We start from the raw sequence: 25,105 nt of genomic DNA, 5'->3' as shown, positions 1-25,105 counted from the left end.
CCCCCCCCCCTTAAAGGTGCAGAAGATAAGGAGAAGCGAGAGATGAGTGGTAGAATGTTCCTGTGTAGGGAGAGAAGAGAGAGATGAGTGGTAGAATGTTCCTGTAGAGGGAGAGAAGAGAGAGATGAGAGTGGTACAATGTTCCTGTAGAGGGAGATGAGAGTGGTAGAATATTCCTGTACAGGGAGAGAAGAGAGAGATGAGTGGTAGAATGTTCCTGTAGAGGGAGAGAAGAGAGAGATGAGTGGTAGAATGTTCCTGTAGAGGGAGAGAAGAGAGAGATGAGAGTGGTACAATGTTCCTGTAGAGGGAGATGAGAGTGGTAGAATATTCCTGTACAGGGAGAGAAGAGAGAGATGAGAGTGGTAGAATATTCCTGCAGAGGGAGAGAGGTGAGAGTGGTAGAATGTTCCTGTAGAGGGAGAGAAGAGAGAGATGAGAGTGGTACAATGTTCCTGTAGAGGGAGAGAAGAGAGAGATGAGTGGTAGAATGTTCCTGTAGAGGGAGAGAAGAGAGAGATGAGTGGTAGAATGTTCCTGTAGAGAGAGAGATGAGAGAGATGAGTGGTAGAATGTTCCTGTAGAGGGAGAGAAGACAGATGAGTGGTAGAATGTTCCTGTAGAGGGAAAGAAGAGAGAGATGAGTGGTAGAATGTTCCTGTAGAGGGAGATGAGAGTGGTAGAATGTTCCTGTAGAGGGAGCAAAGAGAGAGATGAGTCGTAGAATGTTCCTGTAGAGAAGAGAGAGATGAGAGTGGTAGAATGTTCCTGTAGAGAAGAGAGAGATGAGAGTGGTAGAATGTTCCTGTAGAGGGAGAGAAGAGAGAGGTGAGAGTGGTAGAATGTTCCTGTAGAGGGAGAGAAGAGAGAGATGAGAGTGGTACAATGTTCCTGTCCAGCTAGTGTTTGTATAATGACTTGACTAGCTGTTGGAAAACCAGGTGCAGCTCTGGAGACAATTTCACAGCTTTCTGCTCTGACATCACACTCCCCCTCTCCTTCTCTCCCATCCCTTCATATTGTGCCATCTCTCTTTCACATAAACATTTTGATTTATATTCCAAACACTCCCTCTCCCTCTTTAAACCACAAATATCTCTTCCTGTATCTCATCCCATCTCATTCTTATATTTCTCTGCCTCGTTCATCCATTCACCCATTGCTCCTTCTTCCATCCTTCAATACTCCCGCCTCCTTATGTGCTCCCTTGAACCCCACAGAGCTCTGCAGGCCAGTGCTTGAGGTCCCTCAGATATGCTAACACACACATAAACACTCATAAACAAAGAACCACACACCCACAAATTCAAGCTTGACACATGCACTCAACCCCATGCGTGTGGACATGCACATGCACTCACCCCCATGCGTGTGGACATGCACATGCACTCACCCCCATGCGTGTGGACATGCACATGCACTCACCCCCATGCGTGTGGACATGCACATGCACTCACCCCCATGCGTGTGGACATGCACATGCACTCACCCCCATGCGTGTGGACATGCACTCACCCCCATGCGTGTGGACATGCACTCACCCCCATGCGTGTGGACATGCACTCACCCCCATGCATGTGGACATGCACTCACCCCCATGCGTGTGGACATGCACTCACCCCCATGCGTGTGGACATGCACTCACCCCCATGCGTGTGGACAAGCACTCACCCCCATGCGTGTGGACATGCACTCACCCCCATGCGTGTGGACATGCACTCACCCCCATGCGTGTGGACATGCACTCACCCCCATGCGTGTGGACATGCACACAACAAAGAATCCATCAGTGTATTTCATTTGCACGAAAACATACTAAATATGCCAACCAATGCCTCCAGGACCAGTCAAAATGTCGACAGAGACTGAAATGCATATTTTTTAATATTTTTTATTGAGTATAGGCTTTCTTTTTTTCACTCTATAATTTAGGTTCGAATTGTGGAGTAACTACTATGTTGGTGATCCATCTCGGTGTCCTCCTATCACAGCCGTTAAACTCTGTAACTGTTTTAAAGTGACCATTGGCTTCATGGTGAAATCCCTGAGAAGTGTCCTTCCTCTCTGGCAACTGAGTTACGAAGGATGCCTGTATCTTTGTAGTGACTGGGTGTATTGTATTGAGGTAATTAATATCTTTACCATGCTCAAAAGGATATTCAACATCTGTTTTTTGTTTTTTGACCCATCTACCAATAGGTGCCCTTCTTTGTGAGGCATTGGAAAACCTCCCTGGTCTTTGTGGTTTAATCTGTGTCTAAAATTCACTGCTATATCAGCACCATATCACCAAGTAAAACTCTCAGTGTGTTGTCTATCACTAGCAGCACCATATCACCAAGTAAAACTCTCAGTATGTTGTCTATCACTAGCAGCACCATATCACCAAGTAAAACTCTCAGTATGTGGAAATATAATTGGTGAATTAAGGTGACTTGGATTCTGATGAAGGGGAGGAGCCAGGTTAAAGAGGATTTTTAAGCCTTGAAACAATTGAAACATTGATCATGTATGTGTGAATTAAGGTGATTCTGATTCATTGATACTGAGTGTGTGTATGCATGTGTGTGTGTGTATGCATGTGTGTGTGTGTGTGTGTGTGTGTGTGTGTGTGTGTGTGTGTGTGTGTGTGTGTGTGTGTGTGTGTGTGTGTGTGTGTGTGTGTGTGTGTGTGTGTGTGTGTGTGTGTGTGTGTGTGTGTGTGTGTGTGTGTGTGTGTGTGTGTGTGTGTGTGTGTGTGTGTGTGTGTCTGTGTGTGTGTGTGTGTATCTGTCTGTCTGTCCTGTCCAGGGGCACTACAGGAGAGCGATGGACCTGTCTAGCCGGTCGGGGGACAGACAACGCCAAACTAATGTAAGATGAATGTGGGACTTGTTACAAATGATCTGCATCAAATTCACAGCATCAAAAGGAACACACATCTAACATTATAACCCTAGTCTTATCTCTACCATAGACACATTGTCTGCTACAATCCCTATCGCTAACATTAGGACCACATTGTGTGTTGTCCCTATACCTTAACCCACTTGGACAATACATGACACCTTGTCAACATCACCCGGGACAACAGCATAGCCTTGTGGTTAGAGTGTTGGACTAGTAACCGAAAGGTTGCAAGTTCGAGCCCTGAGCTGACAAGGTACAAATCTGGCGTTCTGCCCCTGAAGTAGGCAGTTAACCCACTGTTCTTAGGCCGTCATTGAAAATAAGAATTTGTTCTTAACTGACTTGCCTAGTTAAATAAAAACAGGGCTGATACTGCACACAAACACTGCAGAGGGCAATGACATCACTGGTGGCAACAACACCTGTTAGATTCATAATGTCCTTCCTTTCATTGAAATAGAGGTTAGAGAGAGGGAAAGATAGAGGGAGGTTAGAGTGAGAGGGAGGAGAGAGTGAGAGGGAGAGAGATGGAGAGAGATGGAGGATGAGAGGGAGGTTAGAGTGAGAGGGAGGGAGATGGAGGATGAGAGGGAGGAGAGAGGGAGAGGGAGAGAGATGGAGAGAGATGGAGGATGAGAGGGAGGAGAGAGTGAGAGGGAGAGAGATGGAGGATTGGAGGGAGGAGAGTGAGAGGGAGAGAGATGGAGGATGAGAGGGAGGAGAGAGTGAGAGGGAGAGAGATGGAGAGAGATGGAGGATGAGAGGGAGGAGAGAGTGAGAGGGAGAGAGATGGAGAGAGATGGAGGATGAGAGGGAGGAGAGAGTGAGAGGGAGAGAGATGGAGAGAGATGGAGGACGAGAGGGAGGAGAGAGTGAGACGGAGAGAGATGGAGGATGAGAGGGAGGAGAGAGTGAGAGGGAGAGAGATGGAGAGAGATGGAGGATGAGAGGGAGGAGAGAGTGAGAGGGAGAGAGATGGAGGATGAGAGGGAGGAGAGAGTGAGAGGGAGAGAGATGGAGAGAGATGGAGGATGAGAGGGAGGAGAGAGTGAGAGGGAGAGAGATGGAGGATGAGAGGGAGGAGAGAGTGAGAGGGAGAGAGATGGAGGATGAGAGGGAGGAGAGATTGAGAGGGAGAGAGGGAGGTTAGAGTGAGAGGGAGGTTAGAATGAGAGGGAGAGAGAAGGGGGATGAGAGGGAGGTTAGAGTGAGAGAAGATGGGAGAGGGAGGTTAGAGTGAGAGGGAGAGAGAAGATTGGAGAGGGAGAGGGAGGAGAGAGAGCGAAACAGGTTATAATGAATGTGTAATGAGAGAGATGGAGCGTAATAGAACTACGTCCCCCAGGAGACTATTTCTCATTTACAGTTCTGGGAAGCAGACAGACAGACAGCTCTAGTCACGACAAATGCCGACCCAAGCACCCGTCTGGACTGCACCCTTCTCTTCCCTTTACCTGACCCCCCCAATGCCAAAATATTCAACTCTGCCTCACCTCCCTCCCATAGCTTCTGGGCTTAAATCATGTTCCCGTCCTTGTGGCTGTATATCCCACACTGCAGCATGAAACTCAAGACCCAATTGTGTGCTGTTAACATGTTAACGTGTGTACAGTATGAGTGTATACAGTGCCTTGGGAAAGTATTCAGACCCCTTGACTTTATCCACATTTTGTTATGTGACAGCCTTATTCTAAAATTATTCTACATTTTTATTTTTAACCTGTTTTTACTTTGTCATTATGGGGTATTGTGTGTAGAATGATCAGGATAATATTTTTATTTAATCCATTTTAGAATAAGGATGTAACGTAACAAAATGTGGGAAAAGGGGTCTGAATACTTTCTGAATGCACCTGGCGTATGTTTCTGCATGCATGTGTGTGTGTGTAGAAGTAGTGAGTCAGAAAAGCAAACCAGCCTCAGTCCTGAGCCAAAGACTCCTAGCAGAGAACATCAATCATTACAGCAGATGATGGAGCAGAAAATCCCACTGGCTCTCTCTCTCTCTCCCTCTCCCTCTCTCTCTCTCTCTCTCTCTCTCTCTCTCTCTCTCTCTCTCTCTCTCTCTCTCTCTCTCTCTCTCTCTCTCTCTCTCTCTCTCTCTCTCTCTCTCTCTCTCTCTGTGTTCCTACACACCTTAGAGAGTATCAAAGCATACCGCTGATTATTGTGTGACTTCAAATCAGTTCTGGAGAGTCCCATTGTTGTGTGTGTGGTGTATGGTGTCCACATCAACAACAAACTAGAATGGTCCAACACACCAAGACATTCGTAAAGAGGGCAAACAAAGCCTATTCCCCCTCAGGAAACTAAAAAGATTTAGCATGGGTCCTGAGATCCTCAAAAAGTTCTACAGCTGGAACATCGAGAGCATGACTGGTTGCATCACTGCTTGGTATGGCAATTGCTCGGCCTCCGACCGCAAGGCACTACAGAGGGTAGTACATACAGCCCAATACATTACTGGTGCTAAGCTGTCTGCCATCCAGGACCTCTACACCAGGTGGTGTCAGAGGAAGGCCCTGAAGATTGTCAAAGACCCCAGCCACCCCAGTCATAGACTGTTCTCTCTGCGACCGCATGGCAAGCAGTACTGGGGTGCCAAGTCTAGGACAAAAAGGCTTCTCAACAGTTTTTACCCCCAAGCCATAAGACTCCTGAACAGGTAATCAAATGGCTAACCGGGCTATCTGCATTGTGTCCCACCACCTGCCAACCCCTCTTTACGCTACTGCTACTCTCTGTTCATCATATAGGCATAGTCACTTTAACCATATCTACATGTACATACTACCTCAATCAGCCTGATTAACCGGTGTCTGTATGTAGCCTCGCTACTGTTATTGCCTCGCTACTGTATATAGCCTGTCTTTTTACTGTTGTTTTATTTCTTTACTTACCTTTTGTTCAACTAATACATTTTTTGCACTGTTAGTTAGAGCCTGTAAGTAAACATTTCACTGTAAGGTCTACTTGTTGTATTCGGCGCACGTGAAAAATAAACTTTGATTTGATTTGAAGTGTTCTGATCTCTCTCCTGAAACTCGGTCTCTAGTGTGTGTGTTGTCTTTGTTTTGTGTTCCATCATCTCTCACCTTAAACTTAGTCTCTAAGTTAGCCAGTCTGGCCTGTTAAACTCACCTTAAACTCAGTCTCTATGTTAGCCAGTCTGGCCTGTTAAACTCACCTTAAACTCAGTCTCTATGTTAGCCAGTCTGGCCTGTTAAACTCACCTTAAACTCAGTCTCTATGTTAGCCAGTCTGGCCTGTTAAACTCACCTTAAACTCAGCCTCTATGTTAGCCAGTCTGGCCTGTTAAACTCACCTTAAAGTCAGTCTCTATGTTAGCCAGTCTGGCCTGTTAAACTCACCTTAAACTCAGTCTCTATGTTAGCCAGTCTGGTCTGTTAAACTCACCTTAAACTCAGTCTCTATGTTAGCCAGCCTGGCCTGTTAAACTCACCTTAAACTCAGTCTCTATGTTAGCCAGTCTGGCCAGTTCGTTGCTGAGCTCCAGCGAGGTGAATACAGGATCCTCACTAGACAGGGACAGGTAGGCAGCACTGGCCAGCCCTTTATAAGCGTTCATCCTGGAGCGGGAGTGGCTGAATGAGTCCCTCCTCTGCTTCTCTGCACACTCATTGCACTTACAGAAGTAGTCATGAGGCCTCTCAATGCGGGCCCCCTTGGTGAGCAGGATATGTACAATCTCATATTCCTGACAGTGTGCTGCTAGGATGATAGGGGTGACGTCGTGAGAAAACCGAGTCCCATCTTCGTCGTAAGCGTAAAAATCGTCATCCCGTAGCTCCTGTTCAAGGGGACTCAGAGTGAGCCGCAGCCCCTGGCTAAATGCCGGGTTCCCTAATATGGCTTCCACAATACGCACATAGCCTTTAGATATAGCCAATAGGAGCCCGTCACCCACTCTGGCTTGCCCCTCCTTCTTTAACAACAGCTCAGTCACTTCCAAGTGTTCGTTTCCCACCGCCAGCTGCAATGCATTCTGGCCCATGTAGTCCACACAGTTGAAGTTAAGGGTCTTGGACTCCTCCAGCATCTTGCGGACCACTGGGATGTTGCCGTACTCGGCGGCATCAAGGAAACCCTCTTCCTCGGGTGTCAGGGCCGAGCCACGCTCGTTAAACATGTAGGCGGGTCCTCGCACGGCTTGGCGACGCCCCTTCTCCCGCACTGTGGTGTGTCTCCGATGCATGGCTTCCACTCTAGAGAAGGGGGAGGAAGAGGGAGGGAGGGCGAGAGAGAGAGAGAGAGAGAGATAGAAGAAATGGTTAAGCAAGGGGTATCCCTTTCCTGCTGTCAATAACCAAAAGCCTCATGGGTGGAAGGTTCATATTTTTCACAATTTCATTATTATTAAAGTTTAAAGGGAGAGAGAGAGAGAGAGAGAGAGAGAGAGAGAGAGAGAGAGAGAGAGAGAGAGAGAGAGAGAGAGAGAGAGAGAGAGAGAGAGAGAGAGAGAGAGAGAGAGAGCAAGACAGAGAGAGAGAGAGCAAGAGAAAGACAGAGAGAGAGAGAGAGCAAGACAGAGAGAGAGAGAGCAAGAGAAAGACAGAGAGAGAGAGAGAGCAAGACAGAGAGAGAGAGAGATAGCAAGAGAAAGACAGAGAGAGAAAGACAGAGAGAGAGAGAAAGACAGAGAGAGAGAAAGACAGAGAGAGAGAGAGCAAGAGAGAGAAAGAGAAAGAGAGAGACTGCTGTCACCCATAGCACATGGCCGACAGCAGAGCCTGGACCTGCTAGATCCTGGGCCAGATCAGGGCCCTGAGACAAAAATAATGATTTTCCAGAGAAGATCCATATCTCAGGGAACTAGACCCATTACTAACGTTTAAAAATAACCTCAACTGGAAACCAAACTGAGGCAGTGAAGGCAGTGAGAAAAAGATCCTGGACTTCCTGACAGGCCGCCCCCAGGTGGTAAGGGTAGATAACAACACATCCGCCACGCTGATCCTCAACACAGGGGCCCCTCAGGGGTGCGTGCTCAGTCCCCTCCTGTACTCCCTGTTCCCTCATGACTACATGGTCAGGCACGACTCCAACACCGTCATTAAAGTTTGTCGATGACACAACAGTGTTAGGCCTGATCACCAACAACGATGAGACAGCCTATAGGGAGGAGGTCAGAGACCTGGCCGTGTGGTGCCAGAACAACAACCTCTCCCTCAACGTGATCAAGACAAAGGAGATTGTGGACTGCAGGAAAAGGAGGAACGAGCACGCCCCCATTCCCATCGACGGGGTTGGTTGAGAGCTTCAAGTTCCTTGGTGTCCACATCACCAACAAACTAACACGGTCCAAGCACACCAAGACAGTCGTGAAGAGAGCACGACAAAACCTATTCCCCCTCAAGAGACTGAACAGATTTGGTATGGGTCCTCAGATCCTCAAAAGGTTCTATAGCTGCACCATCGAGAGAATCCTGACTGGTTGCATCACTGCCTGGAATGGCAACTGCTCGGCCTCCGACCGCAAGGCACTACAGAGGGTAGTGCGTACAGCCCAGTACATCACTGGGGCCAAGCTTCCTGCCATCCAGGACCTCTATACCAGCTGGTATCAGAGAAAGGCCCTAAAAAGCCACTCTAGCCATAGACTGTTCTCTCTGCTACCGCACGGCAAGCGGTGCCGGAGCTCCATGTCTGGGTCCAAGAGGCTTCTAAACAGTTTCAACCACCACCACTAAGACTCCTGAACACCTAATCAAATGGCTTCCCAGACGATTTGCTTTGTCCCCCCCCCTCTCCCTCTCTTTTACACCATTGCTAAAAATCAGTTTAAGATCAAAGACCAGTAGCTACATTAAAGAGAGAAAAAGAAGTAGCAATGTTCTGTCTCAGCCTGGGCTTTGGTCAGACCTAACTGAGAGCATGCGTGCTTCCTCTATTCAAAGACATTGCTTTCAGGGTTAATGATGCGGTATCAAAGAGCAGACACGGTCCTGAGAGATCAAACGCAAACACACTGCAGGCCTACATTGGGAATATCTCCTATTACATTTCCAATAGGCTATCTTGTCAAACTGGCTCATTTGCATGTTTACATGTTTACATCTCTGGTATCAATCAAGTCTCTCTCAACTCAAGGACAGACAGGCACCACGAACACGCTGTTGTGGTAGAATCCGTTACCCTCCCCGTGGTGTCAAGGGCCCGAGTTAAGGCTTGCATGGTTCGCTGGGGTAGCACTTAACTTGGATAGTCCATTTGTAGATTCTCTACAGACTATGAGTAACATTTCAACTAACTATCAACTAACACTTACACTAGCCTATACCGAACCTTAGCAAGCAGTTGCTTATCAACAGATAGTTTGTTGACAGTATGGCCATCTGTAGAGCATCTACAGATGGACTATCCAGACTATCCACATAAAGTGTGACCCCTGGATCTGACTGAAGGGTTCGATTGATTTAGTTATTGGAATTAATTTTAGGGGATGGAATCACCCTACTCAGTCTTCAAAAAGGACACATAGGCCCACTCAGCTATTTTAACTGAGAGTACAACATTACAATGCAATAAATAATAACAAAAAATCTGTTAAAAATATTGAGTTACTGGTGCCGGGGAACTACAGTAGAACGCTGTCACTGGACAACACACCAACAAGGAACTACAGTAGAACGCTGTCACTGGACAACCCACCGACAAGGAACTACAGTAGAACGCTGTCACTGGACAACCCACCGACAAGGAACTACAGTAGAACGCTGTCACTGGACAACACAACAACAAGGAACTACAGTAGAACTCTGTCACTGGACAACACACCAACAAGGAACTACAGTAGAACGCTGTCACTGGACAACCCACCAACAAGGAACTACAGTAGAACTCTGTCACTGGACAACACACCAACAAGGAACTACAGTATAACTCTGTCACTGGACAACACACCAACAAGGAACTACAGTAGAACGCTGTCACTGGACAACACACCAACAAGGAACTACAGTAGAACGCTGTCACTGGACAACACACCAACAAGGAACTACAGTAGAACTCTGTCACTGGACAACACACCAACAAGGAACTACAGTAGAACGCTGTCACTGGACAACACACCAACAAGGAACTACAGTAGAACACTGTCACTGGACAACCCACCAACAAGGAACTACAGTAGAACGCTGTCACTGGACAACACACCAACAAGGAACTACAGTAGAACTCTGTCACTGGACAACACACCAACAAGGAACTACAGTAGAACGCTGTCACTGGACAACACACCAACAAGGAACTACAGTAGAATGCTGTCACTGGACAACACACCAACAAGGAACTACAGTAGAACGCTGTCACTGGACAACACACCGACAAGGAACTACAGTAGAACGCTGTCACTGGACAACACACCAACAAGGAACTACAGTAGAACGCTGTCACTGGACAACACACCAACAAGGAACTACAGTAGAACGCTGTCACTGGACAACACACCAACAAGGAACTACAGTAGAACGCTGTCACTGGACAACACACCAACAAGGAACTACAGTAGAACGCTGTCACTGGACAACACACCAACAAGGAACTACAGTAGAACGCTGTCACTGGACAACACACCAACAAGGAACTACAGTAGAACGCTGTCACTGGACAACACACCAACAAGGAACTACAGTAGAATGCTGTCACTGGACAACACACTAACCACCGCTGTGTGCTCTCTGTAGCCTATGTTGAGGTCCAGGGTGAAAGCACTAAAGCTCCATACATGACCAATGGGAGGAGTATATCTGGGTAGAATATGTCTGCACAATCCCAATATATAAGCAATCAAAAAATATGGCATTACTGTATTCACTCATCGTGAATAACATTTTGAGTATCCTTTACATACACTACCCCACATGATTCAGTGTCCTGAATCCTTCTTTAACAACTAATTGTGTTTCCACATATTTGAATACGGTATAAACTTGTCTGGATGAATAAAAGAGTGGACTCACTGTGGCTGGGTCTCGCTGCTGTCTCGCGGCGGCTCTAGTAGCTTATCTGGATCTGTGCAGTGGTTCGCGTAATCATCTTGGTCCTGTCCGCGGGGGGGTCGCTGTCCGCGGTCCTGAAACGCTGCGGAGGGGACAGCTGCCGGGCAGTTATCAGCGGCGGCTGCTGAGCGCGAATTCTGACTTTGGCGGAACGGAGCGCGTGTCTTCGTCAGGCGCTGGGTGAACTTTGGCGGGGTGAAGCGCGGGGAGTACCCAGGTTTGCAGTCCTCTTGAGACGGGTGGAGGCAGTCCTGAGGAGCCGGGGCTGGGTCTCGAAGCAACGGGGGACTGGAGAAGTCCGGCTGCCGTGGAGGAGAGGAGGTTCCGGGGAGACCGGGTGGAGATGGACAGGGAGAGCACCGGAGCTGCGCTAGCTCGGTGCTGTCGTTTTCCTCTCCTTTGTCAGACATCGGGAGAAATCGCGAGCAGCATAGGTTAGAGTTGTTATTTAAATATAGCGACAAAATTCTACATCTGAGATATTCAACAAGTTGAAGACACAAGTTAATATTTTTCTCCAGCACGGGTTGGGACCGATAGCACCACTGTTTCGCGCAGCAACTCTCACGCACACGCAACAGGGAAGTCTACCCTAATTAACACACACACACACACACACACACACACACACACACACACACACACACACACACACACACACACACACACACACACACACACACACACACACACACACACACACACACACACACACACACACACACACACACACACACACACACACACACACACACACACACACACACACACACAACTATCATATTTAAAATGCTAAATTGGGTGAAAAAATTGGCCCTGAGATGGATGAAGTCCTGAGTGCTTAGGCTGAAATAATACAACTGATACAGGCATTCAACTAGGGTGCTCAGCTCTGGGCTATAATCTGTCACATTCTACCCACTAGCCTGTATTCTATGAATACTTCATTGTAGATTAATTAGAGCATAATGCAGCATGAGGTCCTTATAGGAGATTTAAAGGTGAAGCATGCACAATGCAATTCTAATTGGTCAACTGGCTGGCTTTAGGTTTCTTAAATATAGTCCAAGCAAAGCCCTAACTGACATGGTTAAATCCTTGGTGGTTTAGAAATTAGAGCTTGTCCAGTTGAGAGCTGCAGGCCTAATGGATTTGCGATACCCAACTGCCAGCCTAATAAAGAATGAAACGCTCGCCTTGTCTTTCATCGTCTGTTTGCTATGGAAAGAGATTCCCTTCTTTCAATTTGGGAGGCCCATGTGAACGGGGTCGGGGTCACCCCTTTTGTGAAGGCCTACTTGAAATGTATTTTGGTGGGAGGGTTTCTGTCACAGGGTTTCTGTTTAATTATTCTAATTTAATAAAATCACCTGCTGTTGTGTCCGTGTATCTACCAGTAGACTTCACTCAGCTGTGCTATAAGGATGCAGAAGTCCAGAACAGAAAGTAAAGGTTCCACTTGAAATAATATCCCCAATATTCCCCATAACCTAACTACACAATAAATTAAGTTGTAGCCTACACTTAGGCTTTATTATGGTTTTCTAATTTAGGCTACTATGGGTAACTTAAACCTGTTAAAGTCTGACGCCCTCTGGTGGCATTTTCTAAACAACACATAATATTGCATACTACCCACAAAGTACATTTCGGGTTTCAAAACTATAAATCCTATGAACACATGCATAGTGCTATTAGAAAGGTAAGATCTGTGTAATTCTGATAAAGGTGGCAGAAACAATGTGACTACTACGGAACCCCAGATGCATCAGACCAAACAAAAGAAAACAAAATGTACATATTTTTTTATGGGGTGGGGCTCCCCCAATTGTCCCAATGTTGGGGAATACGAGTTTTAAAAGTCTAAGTTTTGAGATACAACAATTACTGTTCCAAAAGGAATTTACCAAATGGTGATGCTCTAAACATTTGTAAATTCCTATTGGAACATGGCCATTTTCCTCCTTACATTACTGATATACGTGTGAGGAGAACGCTGACATCTCTACCTATCCATCAATGAAAATATATCCTCTGTCTGATTCCCATCCACTAGATAGCAGTATGAGATCACATGACGTCTCTTGGCCACTTGAAACACGTTGAGTCTGGCTTGGGTAGTGGGTCACTGTGCCTGTCACGCCCTGACCTTAGAGATCCTTATTATTCTCTATGTTTGGTTAGGTCAGGGTGTGACTCGGGTGGGAAAGTCTATGTTTTCTATTTCTTTGTTTTTGGCCGCGTGTGGTTCCCAATCAGAGGCAGCTGTCTATCGTTGTCTCTGATTGGGGATCATATATAAGTTGTCATTTTCCTTTTGGGTTTTTGTGGGATCTTGTTTTCTGTTTAGTGTCTGTGCCTGACAGAACTGTGCGCTTTCAAGTTTGTTATTTTGTTTGAGTGTTTTTTGAATATTAAAATCATGAACACTTTCCACGCTGCACTTTGGTCCACTCTTCATTCAACAAACGAGAGCCGTTACAGTGCCAAAATATCTGAATTGATTTTCAAGCGTTACATCTTAAAATGACCTTATAATCAGGGCTTTCAAGTCATGGCGTTTGTTTAAAAAATATACAGGTAAAAAAAATATAATATACAGGTATACAGGTACACATACATATATGTATAATGAGGGCCGGCGGTATACAGGTATACAGGTACACATACAGGTGAAGAAGCTTCAAACGTCTTTACCAATGAACTTATACTATTGTAAACAATGAGCTAGCTAGACAGAGCATGTGGAGGATGCATACAAGGTAATGTGGATGAGAAGGAAATTAATTGATTTACATTGACCATCAGGGTGTACCCTTTCCATGCATACTAAATGTTTGCACTTTTGGTGATTTGACCTACAGCGCAAAATTAAGGCAATTCATACCATTTTAAAAACAATACATTCACTTATTTCACAACAAACTGTGTGCCCTCAGGCCCCTACACCACTACCACATATCTACAGTACTAAATCCATGTGTACATGTGGGCCTAGTGCGCATGTTATCGTGTGTGTGTATATGCATTCGTCTATGCCTCTGCCTGTGTTGCTTCACAGTCACTGCTGTTCCATAAGGTGTATTTTTATGTTTTTTTAAATCTAATTTTACTGCTTGCATCAGTTACTTGATGTGGAATAGAGTTCCATGTAGTCATGGCTCTATGTAGTACCGTGTGCCTCCCATAGTCTGTTCTGGACTTGGGGACTGTGAAGAGATCTCTGGTGGCATGTCTTGTGGGGTATGCATGGGTGTCCGAGCTGTGTGCCAGCAGTTCAAACAGACAGCTCGGTGCATTCAACCTGTCAATATCTCTCATAAAAACAAGTAGTGATGAAGTCAATCTCACCTCCAAGATTGACATGCATATTATTCATATTAGCTCTCTGTGTACATCCAAGTCCCAGCCGTACTGCCCTGTTCTGACCCAAATGCAGTCCTTTTTTGTGGCACCTGAGCAAACGACTGAACAGTAGTTCAGGTCCCCAAAAAAACAGGGCCTGTAGGACCTGCATTGTTGATAGTGCTGTTAAGAAGGTAGAGCAGGTTCTTATCATGGACATCTCCCCATCAGCTACTGTTGTATCAATATGTTTTGACCATGGCAGTTTACAACCCAAGCAGTTTAGTCACCTCAATTTGCCCAATTTCAACAATATTTATTACAAGATTTAGTTGAGGTTTAGGGTGTAGTGAATGATTTGTCCCAAATACAATGCTTTTAGTTTTTGAATTATTTAGGACTAACTTATTCCTTGCCACCCATTCTGAAACTAACTGCAACTCTTTGTTAAGTGTTGCAGTCATTTCAGTCACTGTAGTAGCTGACATGTCTTGCTCCCAGGCAGACTAAATCACTTTTTTGCCCGCTTTGAGGACAATACAGTGCCACTGACACAGCCTGCAACCAAAACATGCGGCCTCTCCTTCACTGCAGCCTTCGTGAGTAAAACATTTAAACGTGTTAACCCTCGCAAGGCTGCAGGCCCAGACGGCATCCCCAGCCGCGCCCTCAGAGCATGCGCAGGCCAGCTGGCTGGTGTGTTTACGGACATATTCAATCAATCCTTATCCCAGTCTGCTGTTCCCACATGCTTCAAGAGGGACACCATTGTTCCTGTTCCCAAGTGAGCTAAGGTAACTGAGCTAAACGACTACCGCCCCGTAGCACTCACTTCCGTCATCATGAAGTGCTTTGAGAGACTAGTCAAGGACCATGTCACCTCCACCCTACCTGACACCCTAGACCCACTCCAATTTGTGACCTGCCCAAATAGGCCCACAGACGATGCAATCTCAACCACACTGCACACTGCCCTAACCCATCTGGACAAGAGGAATACCTATGTGAAACCCTGGGTCTCGACCGCGCCCTGTACAACTGGGTACTGGACTTCCTGACGGGCCGCCCCCAGGTGGTGAGGGTAGGTAACAACATCTCCACCCCGCTGATCCTCAACACTGGGGCCCCACAAGGGTGTGTTCAGAGCCCTCTCCTGTACTCCCTGTTCACCCACGACTGCGTGGCCATGCACGCCTTCAACTCAATCATCAAGTTTGCGGACGACACTATAGTGGTAGGCTTGATTACCAACAACGACAAGACGGCCTACAGGGAGGAGGTGAGGGCCCTCGGAGTGTGGTGTCAGGAAAATAACCTCACACTCAATGTCAACAAAACTAAGGAGATTATTGTGGACTTCAGGAAACAGCAGAGGGAGCATCCCCCTATCCACATCGATGGAACAGTAGTGTGCAGCACCTCTTCATCCTCAGCAGGCTGAAGAAATTCGGCTTGTCACCAAAAGCACTCACAAACTTCTACAGATGCATAATCGAGAGCATCCTGTCGGGCTGTATCACCGCCTGGTACGGCAACTGCTCCGCCCACAACCGTGAGGCTCTCCAGAGGGTAGTGAAGTGTGCACAACGCAACACCGGGCGCAAACTACCTGCCCTCCAGGACACCTATACCACCCGATGTCACAGGAAGGCTATAAAGATCATCAAGGACAACAACCACCCGAGCTACTGCCTGTTCACCCCGTTATCATCCAGAAGGCGAGGTCAGTACAGGTGCATCAAAGGCAGGGACCGAGAGACTGGAAAACAGCTTCTATCTCAAGGCCATCAGACTGTTAAACAGCCATCACTAACATTGAGTGGCTGCTGCCAACACACTGACTCAACTCCAGCTACTTTAATAATGGGAATTTGTCACGGCCTTGTCAAAGTATTTTGTGTTTATCTTTATGTATTGGGTCAGCATTGGGAACTATATTTAGGCAGCCATATTCTTTGAGTTTGTTGTGGGTGATTGTCCTTAGTGTCCTTGTTCCTGTCTGTGTTAGTTTACACTAGTATAGGCTGTTTCGGTTTTCGTTACGTTCTTTGTTTTGTAGTGTTTATATTTTAGATTCGTGTTACATTTTGTTCATTAAACATGGATCGCAATCTACACGCTGCATTTTGGTCCGACTCTCCTTCACCACATGAAAACCGTTACAGAATCACCCGCCACAACCGGACCAAGCAGCGTGTCAACAGGCAGGAGCCGCAGGAGAGGCAACAGAGGCAGCAGCAGCAGGAGCAGCAGCAACTACAGTGGGAGAGGCTGCACTACTTGGAGAAATGGACTTGGGAGGAGATTCTAGACGGGAAAGGACCCTGGGAACAGCCTGGAGATTATTGTCGCCCCAAAGCCGAGCTGAAGGCAGCAAAAGCAGAGAGGCGGCATTATGAGGAGCTAGCACGGCAGAGCGGATGGAAGCCCGAGAATCAGCCCCAAAAATGTATTGGGGGTGGCTCACAGGGAGTATGGCTGTGCCAGGTAGGAGATCGGCGCAAACTCCCTGTGCTTACCGGAGGGCTATAGAGACCGGGCATGCACCGTGTTATGCAGTGGTGCGCACTGTGTCCCCAGTGCGGGTGCATAGCCCGGTGCGGTATATACCAGCTCCTCGTATCGGCCGGGCTAGAGTGGGCATCGAGCCAGGTAAGGTTGGGCAGGCTCGGTGCTCAAGAGCTCCAGTGCGCCTGCACGGTCCGGTCTATCCAGTACCACCTCCACACCCCAGTCCTCCGGTAGCAGCTCCCCGCACCAGGCTTCCTGTGCGTGTCCTCGGTCCAGTACCACCAGTGCCAGCACCACGCATCAGGCCTCCAGTGCGCCTCGCCTCTCCAGCGCTGCCGGAGTCTCCCACTTGTTCAGCGCTGCTGGAGCCTTTCTCCTCTCCTGCGCTGCCAGAGTCTCCCGCCTGTTCAGCGCTGCTGGAGCCTTTCTCCTCTCCTGCGCTGCCGGAGTCTCCTGCCTGTTCAGCGCTGCTGGAGCCTTTCTCCTCTCCTGCGCTGCCGGAGTCTCCCGCCTGTTCAGCGCTGCTGGAGCCTTTCTCCTCTCCTGCGCTGCCGGAGTCTCCTGCCTGTTCAGCGCAGCCTGAGCTGCCAGCCTGCATGGAGCAGCCAGAAGTGCCAGCCTGCATGGAGCAGCCAGAGCTGCCAGTCTGCATGGAGCAGCCAGAGCTGCCAGCCTGCATGGAGCAGCCAGAGCTGCCAGCCTGCATGGAGCAGCCAGAGCTGCCAGCCTGCATGAAGCAGCCAGAGCTGTCAGTCTGCATGAAGCAGCCAGAGCTGTCAGTCTGCATGGAGCAGCCAGAGCTGTCAGTCTGCAAGGAGCTGTCAGAGCTGTCAGTCTGCAAGGAGCTGTCAGTCTGCAAGGAGCTGTCAGTCTACATGGAGCAGCCAGAGCTGTCAGTCTGCAAGGAGCTGCCAGTCTGCAAGGAGCAGCCAGAGCTGTCAGTCTGCAAGGAGCTGTCAGAGCTGTCAGTCTGCAAGGAGCTGTCAGTCTGCAAGGAGCTGTCAGTCTACATGGAGCAGCCAGAGCTGTCAGTCTGCAAGGAGCTGCCAGTCTGCAAGGAGCTGTCAGTCTGCACGGAGCTGTCAATCTGCAAGGAGCTGCCAGTCTGCAAGGAGCTGCCAGTCTGCAAGGAGCTGTCAGTCTGCAAGGAGCTGTCAGTCTGCATGGAGCAGCCAGATCTGTCAGTCTGCATGAAGCAGCCAGAGCTGTCAGTCTGCACGAAGCATCCAGAGCTGTCAGTCTGCATGGAGCAGCCAGAGCTGTCAGTCTGCAAGGAGCTGTCAGTCTGCAAGGAGCTGTCAGTCTACATGGAGCAGCCAGAGATGTCAGTCTGCAAGGAGCTGCCAGTCTGCAAGGAGCTTTCAGTCTGCAAGGAGCTGTCAGTCTGCATGGAGCTGTCAGTCTGCAAGGAGCTGCCAGTCTGCAAGGAGCTGTCAGTCTGCAAGGAGCTGTCAGTCTGCATGGAGCAGCCAGATCTGTCAGTCTGCATGAAGCAGCCAGAGCTGTCAGTCTGCACGAAGCAGCCAGAGCTGTCAGTCTGCAAGGAGCTGTCAGTCTGCAAGGAGCTGTCAGTCTACATGGAGCAGCCAGAGATGTCAGTCTGCAAGGAGCTGCCAGTCTGCAAGGAGCTTTCAGTCTGCAAGGAGCTGTCAGTCTGCACAGAGCTGTCAGTCTGCAAGGAGCTGCCAGTCTGCAAGGAGCTGTCAGTCTGCATGGAGCAGCCAGAGCTGTCAGTCTGCATGAAGCAGCAAGAGCTGTCAGTCTGCATGGAGCAGCCAGAGCTGTCATTCTGCACGGAGCTTCCAGATCCGCCAGTCAGCCAGACTCCTCCAGATCTGCCAGTCAACCAGACTCTTCCAGATCTGCCAGTCAACCAGACTCTTCCAGATCTGCCAGTCAACCAGACTCTTCCAGATCTGCCAGTCAACCAGACTCTTCCAAATCTGCCAGTCAACCAGACTCTTCCAAATCTGCCAGTCAACCAGACTCTTCCAAATCTGCCAGTCAACCAGACTCTTCCAAATCTGCCAGTCAACCAGACTCTTCCAGATCCGCCAGTTGGCCAGGATCTGCCAGTCGGCCAGGATCCGCCAGTCAGCCAGGATCCGCCAGATCCGCCAGTCAGCCAGGATCTGGTAGATCTATCTACCTGCCTGAGCTTCCTCTCACTCCTGAGCTTCCTCTCACTCCTGAGCTTCCTCTCACTCCTGAGCTTCCTCTCACTCCTGAGCTTTCTCTCACTCCCGAGCTTTCTCTCACTCCCGAGCTTTCTCTCAATCCCGAGCTTTCTCTCAGTCCCGAGCTGCCTCAGTCCTGAGCTGCCCTTCAGTCCCGATCTGCTCCTCAGTCCAGTGGGGTTCTGGGTGAGGACTACTAGGCCATGGTCGACGGCGAGGGTGGACTATCCAGGGACGCGAGGAGAGGGGACTAAGACATTGACTGAGTGGGGTCCACGTCCCGCGCCGGAGCCGCCACCATGGACAGACGCCCACCCGGACCCTCCCTATTGTTTTGAGGTGCGTTCGGGAGTCCGCACCTTAGGGGTAGGGGGTTCTGTCACGCCCTGGTCAAAGTATTTTGTGTTTATCTTTATGTATTGGGTCAGGCCAGGGTGTGGCATGGGTTTTTGTATGTGGGTGTGTATATATTGGGATTGTAGCTAGTAGGATGATCTAGCAAAGTCTATGGCTGTCTGGAGTGGTTCTCAATCAGAGGCAGGTGTTTATCGTTGTCTCTGATTGGGAACCATATTTAGGCAGCCATATTCTTTGAGTTTGTTGTGGGTGATTGTCCTTAGTGTCCTTGTTCCTGTCTGTGTTAGTTTACACTAGTATAGGCTGTTTCGGTTTTCGTTACATTCTTTGTTTTGTAGTGTTTGTATTTTAGATTCGTGTTACGTTTTGTTCATTAAACATGGATCGCAGTCTACACGCTGCGTTTTGGTCCAACTCTCCTTCACCACATGAAAACCGTTACAGAATTGATGGAAATTGATGTAAAATATATCAATTGTTATGCAGGTGAATGAGGACCCAAAAGCGACTTGGCGAAAACAGAGTCTTTATTCCAGTAAAGGATAAAAGCAATACTCCTGGACAATCAAAGCAGAAAACAAAACATGAAAAAACTTAAATCCACTCGTAGTGACGAGGACAGACTGGAGACTCGACCATTAACTGCAGGTTGCCTCGGGAAGGCACCGACCGTAGCAGACTCAGACACCTGCTCACACGCAGCATCTGAAGGAGACAAGACACGACAGAGCGAGACAATGACACAGCACAGCGAACATCATACAAGGATCCGACAGGACAGAAACGGAAAACAAGGGGAGAAATAGGGACTCTAATCAGAGGACAAGATAGGGAACAGGTGTGAAAAGACTAAATGAGTGAGTAGGAGAATGAGGAACAGCTGGGAGCAGGAACGGAACGATAGAGAGAGGAGAGAGAGGGAGGGGGAGAGAGAGGGATAGAAAAAGGGAACGAACCTAATAAGACCAGCAGGGGGAAACGAACAGAAGGGAAAGCATAATGACAAGACAATATAAGACAAAACATGACATCAATAGCCACTTTAAACAATGCTACTTAATATAATGTTTACATACCCTACATTATTCATCTCATATGTATATGTATATACTGTACTCTATATCATCTACTGCATCTTTATGTAATACATGTATCACTAGCCACTTTAAACTATGCCACTTTGTTTACATACCCAACATTACTCATCTCATATGTATATACTGTACTCGATACCATTTACTGCATCTTGCCTATGCCATTCTGTACCATCACTCATTCATATATCTTCATGTACATATTCTTTATCCCTTTACACTTGTGTGTATAAGGTAGTAGTTTTGGAATTGTTAGGTTAGATTACCCGTTGGTTATTACTGCATTGTCGGAACTAGAAGCACAAGCATTTAGCTACACTCGCATTAACATCTGCTAACCATGTGTATGTGACATAAATTAGATTTTTTTATTTAGACAGGTAACTATATCCACAATATTGCAGGAAGTGTAAAACCATAACACATACGTTTTTTCAGCATCGGACTTTGATCAATAATTTCAAAAGCCGCACTGAAGTCTAACAAAACAGCCCCCACAATCTTTTTATAATCAATTTCTCTAAGCCAATCATCAGTCATTTGTGTAAGTGCTGTGTTTGTTGAGTGTCCTTCCCTATAAGCATGCTGAAAGTTTGTTGTCAATTTGTTTACTGTAAAATAGCATTGTACCTGGTCAAACACTATTTTTTCCAAAAGTTTAATAAGGGTTGGTAGCAGGCTGATTGGTCGGTTATCACATATGTTATCAAGCATTTCACACATGCTATCTAGATACTCACTGTTAGCACTTGGTGGTCTATAGCAGATTCCCACCAGAATGGGCTTTAGGTGAGGCAGATGACCCTGCAGGCATATTACATTTGACATGCGATCCTCTCTAATTTTTACAGGAATATGGATCTGAATATATACAGCAACACCTCCACCATTGGCATTTCTATATTTTCTGTAAACATTATAACTTTGTATTGCTACCACTGTATCATCAAACGTTTTATCTAAGTGAGTTTCAGTGATGGTCAGAATATTAATGTGATCTGTTACTAGCAAATTATTGATTTCATGAACCTTGTTTCTTAAGCTACATATGTTAACGTGGGCTAATTTGAGCACTTTTCTTCCGGAATGCTTGCTTGTTTTTATTGCTTTACTCGGAAGCTTAGCAGCAGTAGATGTGCTGATGTTCTTTATGTTAGTGCAGGGTGAGCTGCACACAGTGGACTTCCTCCTAGTGCACACTGGCTCAGTGTTATCAGTATAAGTCGGGTTTGTAGGCACATGATTACTGCATACAATAGCTATAGGATCAGCAGAGGCATTCAGAACAGTTAGACGGTCATAAATTAGATGACTTATGTTGTGTCTACCAACACCCCTGGTGTAATGTACATTTGCTGAAGCATTATGACAACTCTGTGTCACAATGGTAGGGATTAGCGGAGCTGGGCTTGGGTCATTGATAAGTCATTGTCTCAAAGCAGCCTTATAATGCTGTGAAAGGATCCAGGAACCCAAATGATTTGGGTGGATCCCATCCTCCTTATAAAACGTTTTTGTTTCCAAAAGGTATCGAAATTGTCAATAAAAGTTACACCCATTGAGCTGCAATAATCACGTAGCCAGTTGTGAACAGAGAGAATCCTGCTGAAGTGTTCAATGCCACGATTCAGAGAGGGCACAGGGCCAGATATGATGGGTCTTTTGTTAGTGTCTAGCAGGGACTCAATCAGCTCTTTAAAATCCAGTTTCAACTGTTCAGAGCTGCCCTTCATAATGTCATTAAAACCCACACGGACTACGATAGAATCGATTTCCATGTCCTGACAAAGTGCATTCGGGAGAAGCTTAGTAATGTAATTGACTCTCGCTCCTGGATAGAGCATTGTTTTTGCACCAGGAACAGTCACATTTCTTACCATGGAACTGCCCAAAATCACGGCTGGCGAGAAGGACGAGGAAATCCGCCCACTACCACACTTCACAGGATTCAGGTCTCCTAAAGAGGGAAAAGCCCCACTCGATCTAGAGCAGGGATGGAAGGTTGCCAACGTTGACTTCGAAATTGTAGTAGTAGACACTGCATCCATAGACACAGACATCCTCAGCGACGAAGGTGCAGGAAGATCAGGCTCCAGGATGCAAAACTATTCCGTTTGGATTCTAGTGACATTGCCAGCAGTAAGATTTGACTTCCATTTCCAAAAAGACAAGGCATGAAGCTTTCAAATGATATCTAACTTTCTATATCTGATAAATTATTTTTTGGGGTACCCACTCAAGCTCACCGGGCATCACAACAGGATAATTATTGTGATGTGGGAGTGGACAGTCAGTGTGTTTGTGTGTGTGCGTGTGATTGTGTGTGTGTGCGTGTGTGTGTGTTTGTGTTTGTGTGCAAGTCGGTGTGTATGCAAGGGTTTGTGCATGTGTGTGTGGCAGTGGCGTGCCGTGGGCCTGGGGGCTGGGCCTTCAGGTCCTACACAGTCCCATCCGAATTAATCAACCTCTTATTACCATCATTATGATGCCATGGCTAGACACTATACATTTAGATAGAAACGCAGTATAAAACCAGGCGTTGCGTCACCTTGAAATTGACATTTTTATTCATAGAATTGCAGGGGAAGAGTACAATACCTTTTCATTGTGCAGCTCCCGTTGCCCTGCGCGCTTGTTCATTGAGCTGTAGATCCACTCGGGTGTCCCCAAAAGTTTTCAAAAGCACCATTGCTTGTAAGTGCCCAGCCGTGTCTCATTGCTGCCTTGGTTAGACAACTCAAGTTTACAAAGCCAGTGTGGCTCCAAACACCAAATCGATCACTTGCAAATAATAGGCATTCCCAGCAGTACAGATTGCAGTGCTTCTCGGAGCCTGTGAGCCATTGATGGCGCTCGTAGTTGGAACTTTGAAAGTGGTGAACGAACCCCTTTCCCGCCTGTGACAGGCGGCGTCGGGCGACCTCTCCTGACAATGTCTAACTTTTCTTGAAAAGTTTGTCTTGAGAATGGCGTTATAATTATATCCTCGACCAAATCGATATCTTCTCCTCCTTCCGCCATTGTGGGTTAAAAAAACAGCCTAGTAGTACAAAAATTAATTAGTTTATCAAATTGATTCCTAGTTCTGAGGTTTGCATATATCCTGCCCATATAGGACCTGCCTCTCAATATTGGTAATCCAATCAAAAGACGTGCACGCACTACGCCTGCTAGCTGGCTCCTGTGTAACACTGGAGCCAGCCAGCAGGCGTACAATAGCCAACTCTAAAGCTGATTGGTTGACACTAAATTTTCATTTCCATTCACTTTAAGCTACAAGCGCCCGCACTGTTGATTCTGAAGGCCTGAGGGCAGATTTTAGAACCCTGGCAACACATGATGGCTGAATATGATTGGATAAAAGATCTAACATAAAGACCAGCCCTCCAAATCTCAACCTGGGGCTGGAAGCAGTGCAATCAAGAGGAAAGCTATGAAATGAAGAGTATAACTCTTACTCTGGCGAATAATTTAATACATATTTGAGGGAAAATGTATAAAAAAAATATTATATTCTGATTATGTTTAGGCCAGCAGAGAAAGCCTTGCTGGCCCTGACGGCCCACCACTGGTGTGTGGTCTGGGGCAGGATATCTGGCATGGCTGGTACGTTCTGGGAATAGCTGCAGGAGGTGTCCTGCCCCCAATTAGATATACAGACCAATTAGTCACGTTTACCAAGGTCTCCCTGATCCTTGCTGACACCACAAACACACAGACACTGACTCTGATACACAGCAAAAGACTACACTACACACACTACCTCTGATCCACAGCAGAACACCGTATAGACACCATAGACAGACACACACCTTCTCTCTCTCTCTCTCTCTCTCTCTCTCTCTCTCTCTCTCTCTCTCTCTCTCTCTGATACACAGCAGAACACAACAAAAACACATCACACACTCATCCCCCTAACGTGCTGCAGAACAACACAACACAATGAGAGAAAGAGAGAGACAGCAAGACAGAGAGAAAGAGAGAGACAGATAGACAGGCCTGAACTCTCCTGTCACTGAGAGAAAGCAGGTCTGAACTCTCCTGTCACTGAGAATAAACAGGCCTGAACTCTCCTGTCACTGAGAGTAAACAGGCCTGAACATTCCTGTCACTGAGAGTAAACAGGCCTGAACACTCCTGTCACTGAGAGTAAACAGGCCTGAACTTTCCTGTCACTGAGAGAAAGCAGGTCTGAACTCTCCTGTCACTGAGAGTAAACAGGCCTGAACTCTCCTGTCGTTGAGAGTAAACAGGTCTGAACTCTCCTGTCACTGAGAGTAAACAGGCCTGAACTCTCCTGTCACTGAGAGTAAACAGGCCTGAACACTCCTGTCACTGAGAGTAAACAGGCCTGAACACTAATGTCGCTGAGTGTAAACAGGCCTGAACACTCCTGTCACTGAGAGTAAACAGGCCTGAACTCTCCTGTCACTCAAATCAAATCAAATCCAATCAAATCAAATGTATTTATATAGCCCTTCGTACATCAGCTGATATCTCAAAGTGCTGTTCAGAAACCCAGCCTAAAAGCCCAAAACAGGCCTGAACTCTCCTGTCACTGAGAGTAAACAGGTCTGAACTTTCCTGTCACTGAGAGTAAACCTCATACCATCATGTTCCACACGGCAGCCCTCACACACATTCTCTAATCTACTGCAGAGCACAATTTATCACACACACACACTCACAAACGCGATCTTGCATGCCTGTA

General features: G+C 47.2%; 1 protein-coding gene across 1 annotated transcript in view; it reads right to left on the bottom strand.

Annotated features, from left to right (window-relative positions):
- The window catches only part of LOC124010656 (short transient receptor potential channel 7-like), a 56,580-nt gene extending 49,475 nt beyond the window's left edge, over window positions 1-7,105 (bottom strand). Inside the window, exon 1 of the mRNA XM_046323323.1 lies at window positions 6,353-7,105. Coding sequence (XP_046179279.1) covers window positions 6,353-7,105 — 753 coding nt within the window. The remainder of the gene's footprint in view (window positions 1-6,352) is intronic.
- Between the last annotated feature and the right edge of the window lie 18,000 nt (window positions 7,106-25,105).

This window comes from Oncorhynchus gorbuscha, linkage group LG23 (genome assembly GCF_021184085.1).
Source record: "Oncorhynchus gorbuscha isolate QuinsamMale2020 ecotype Even-year linkage group LG23, OgorEven_v1.0, whole genome shotgun sequence".
Lineage (NCBI taxonomy): Eukaryota > Metazoa > Chordata > Actinopteri > Salmoniformes > Salmonidae > Oncorhynchus > Oncorhynchus gorbuscha.
This window is presented reverse-complemented; position numbering and strand designations above follow the sequence as displayed.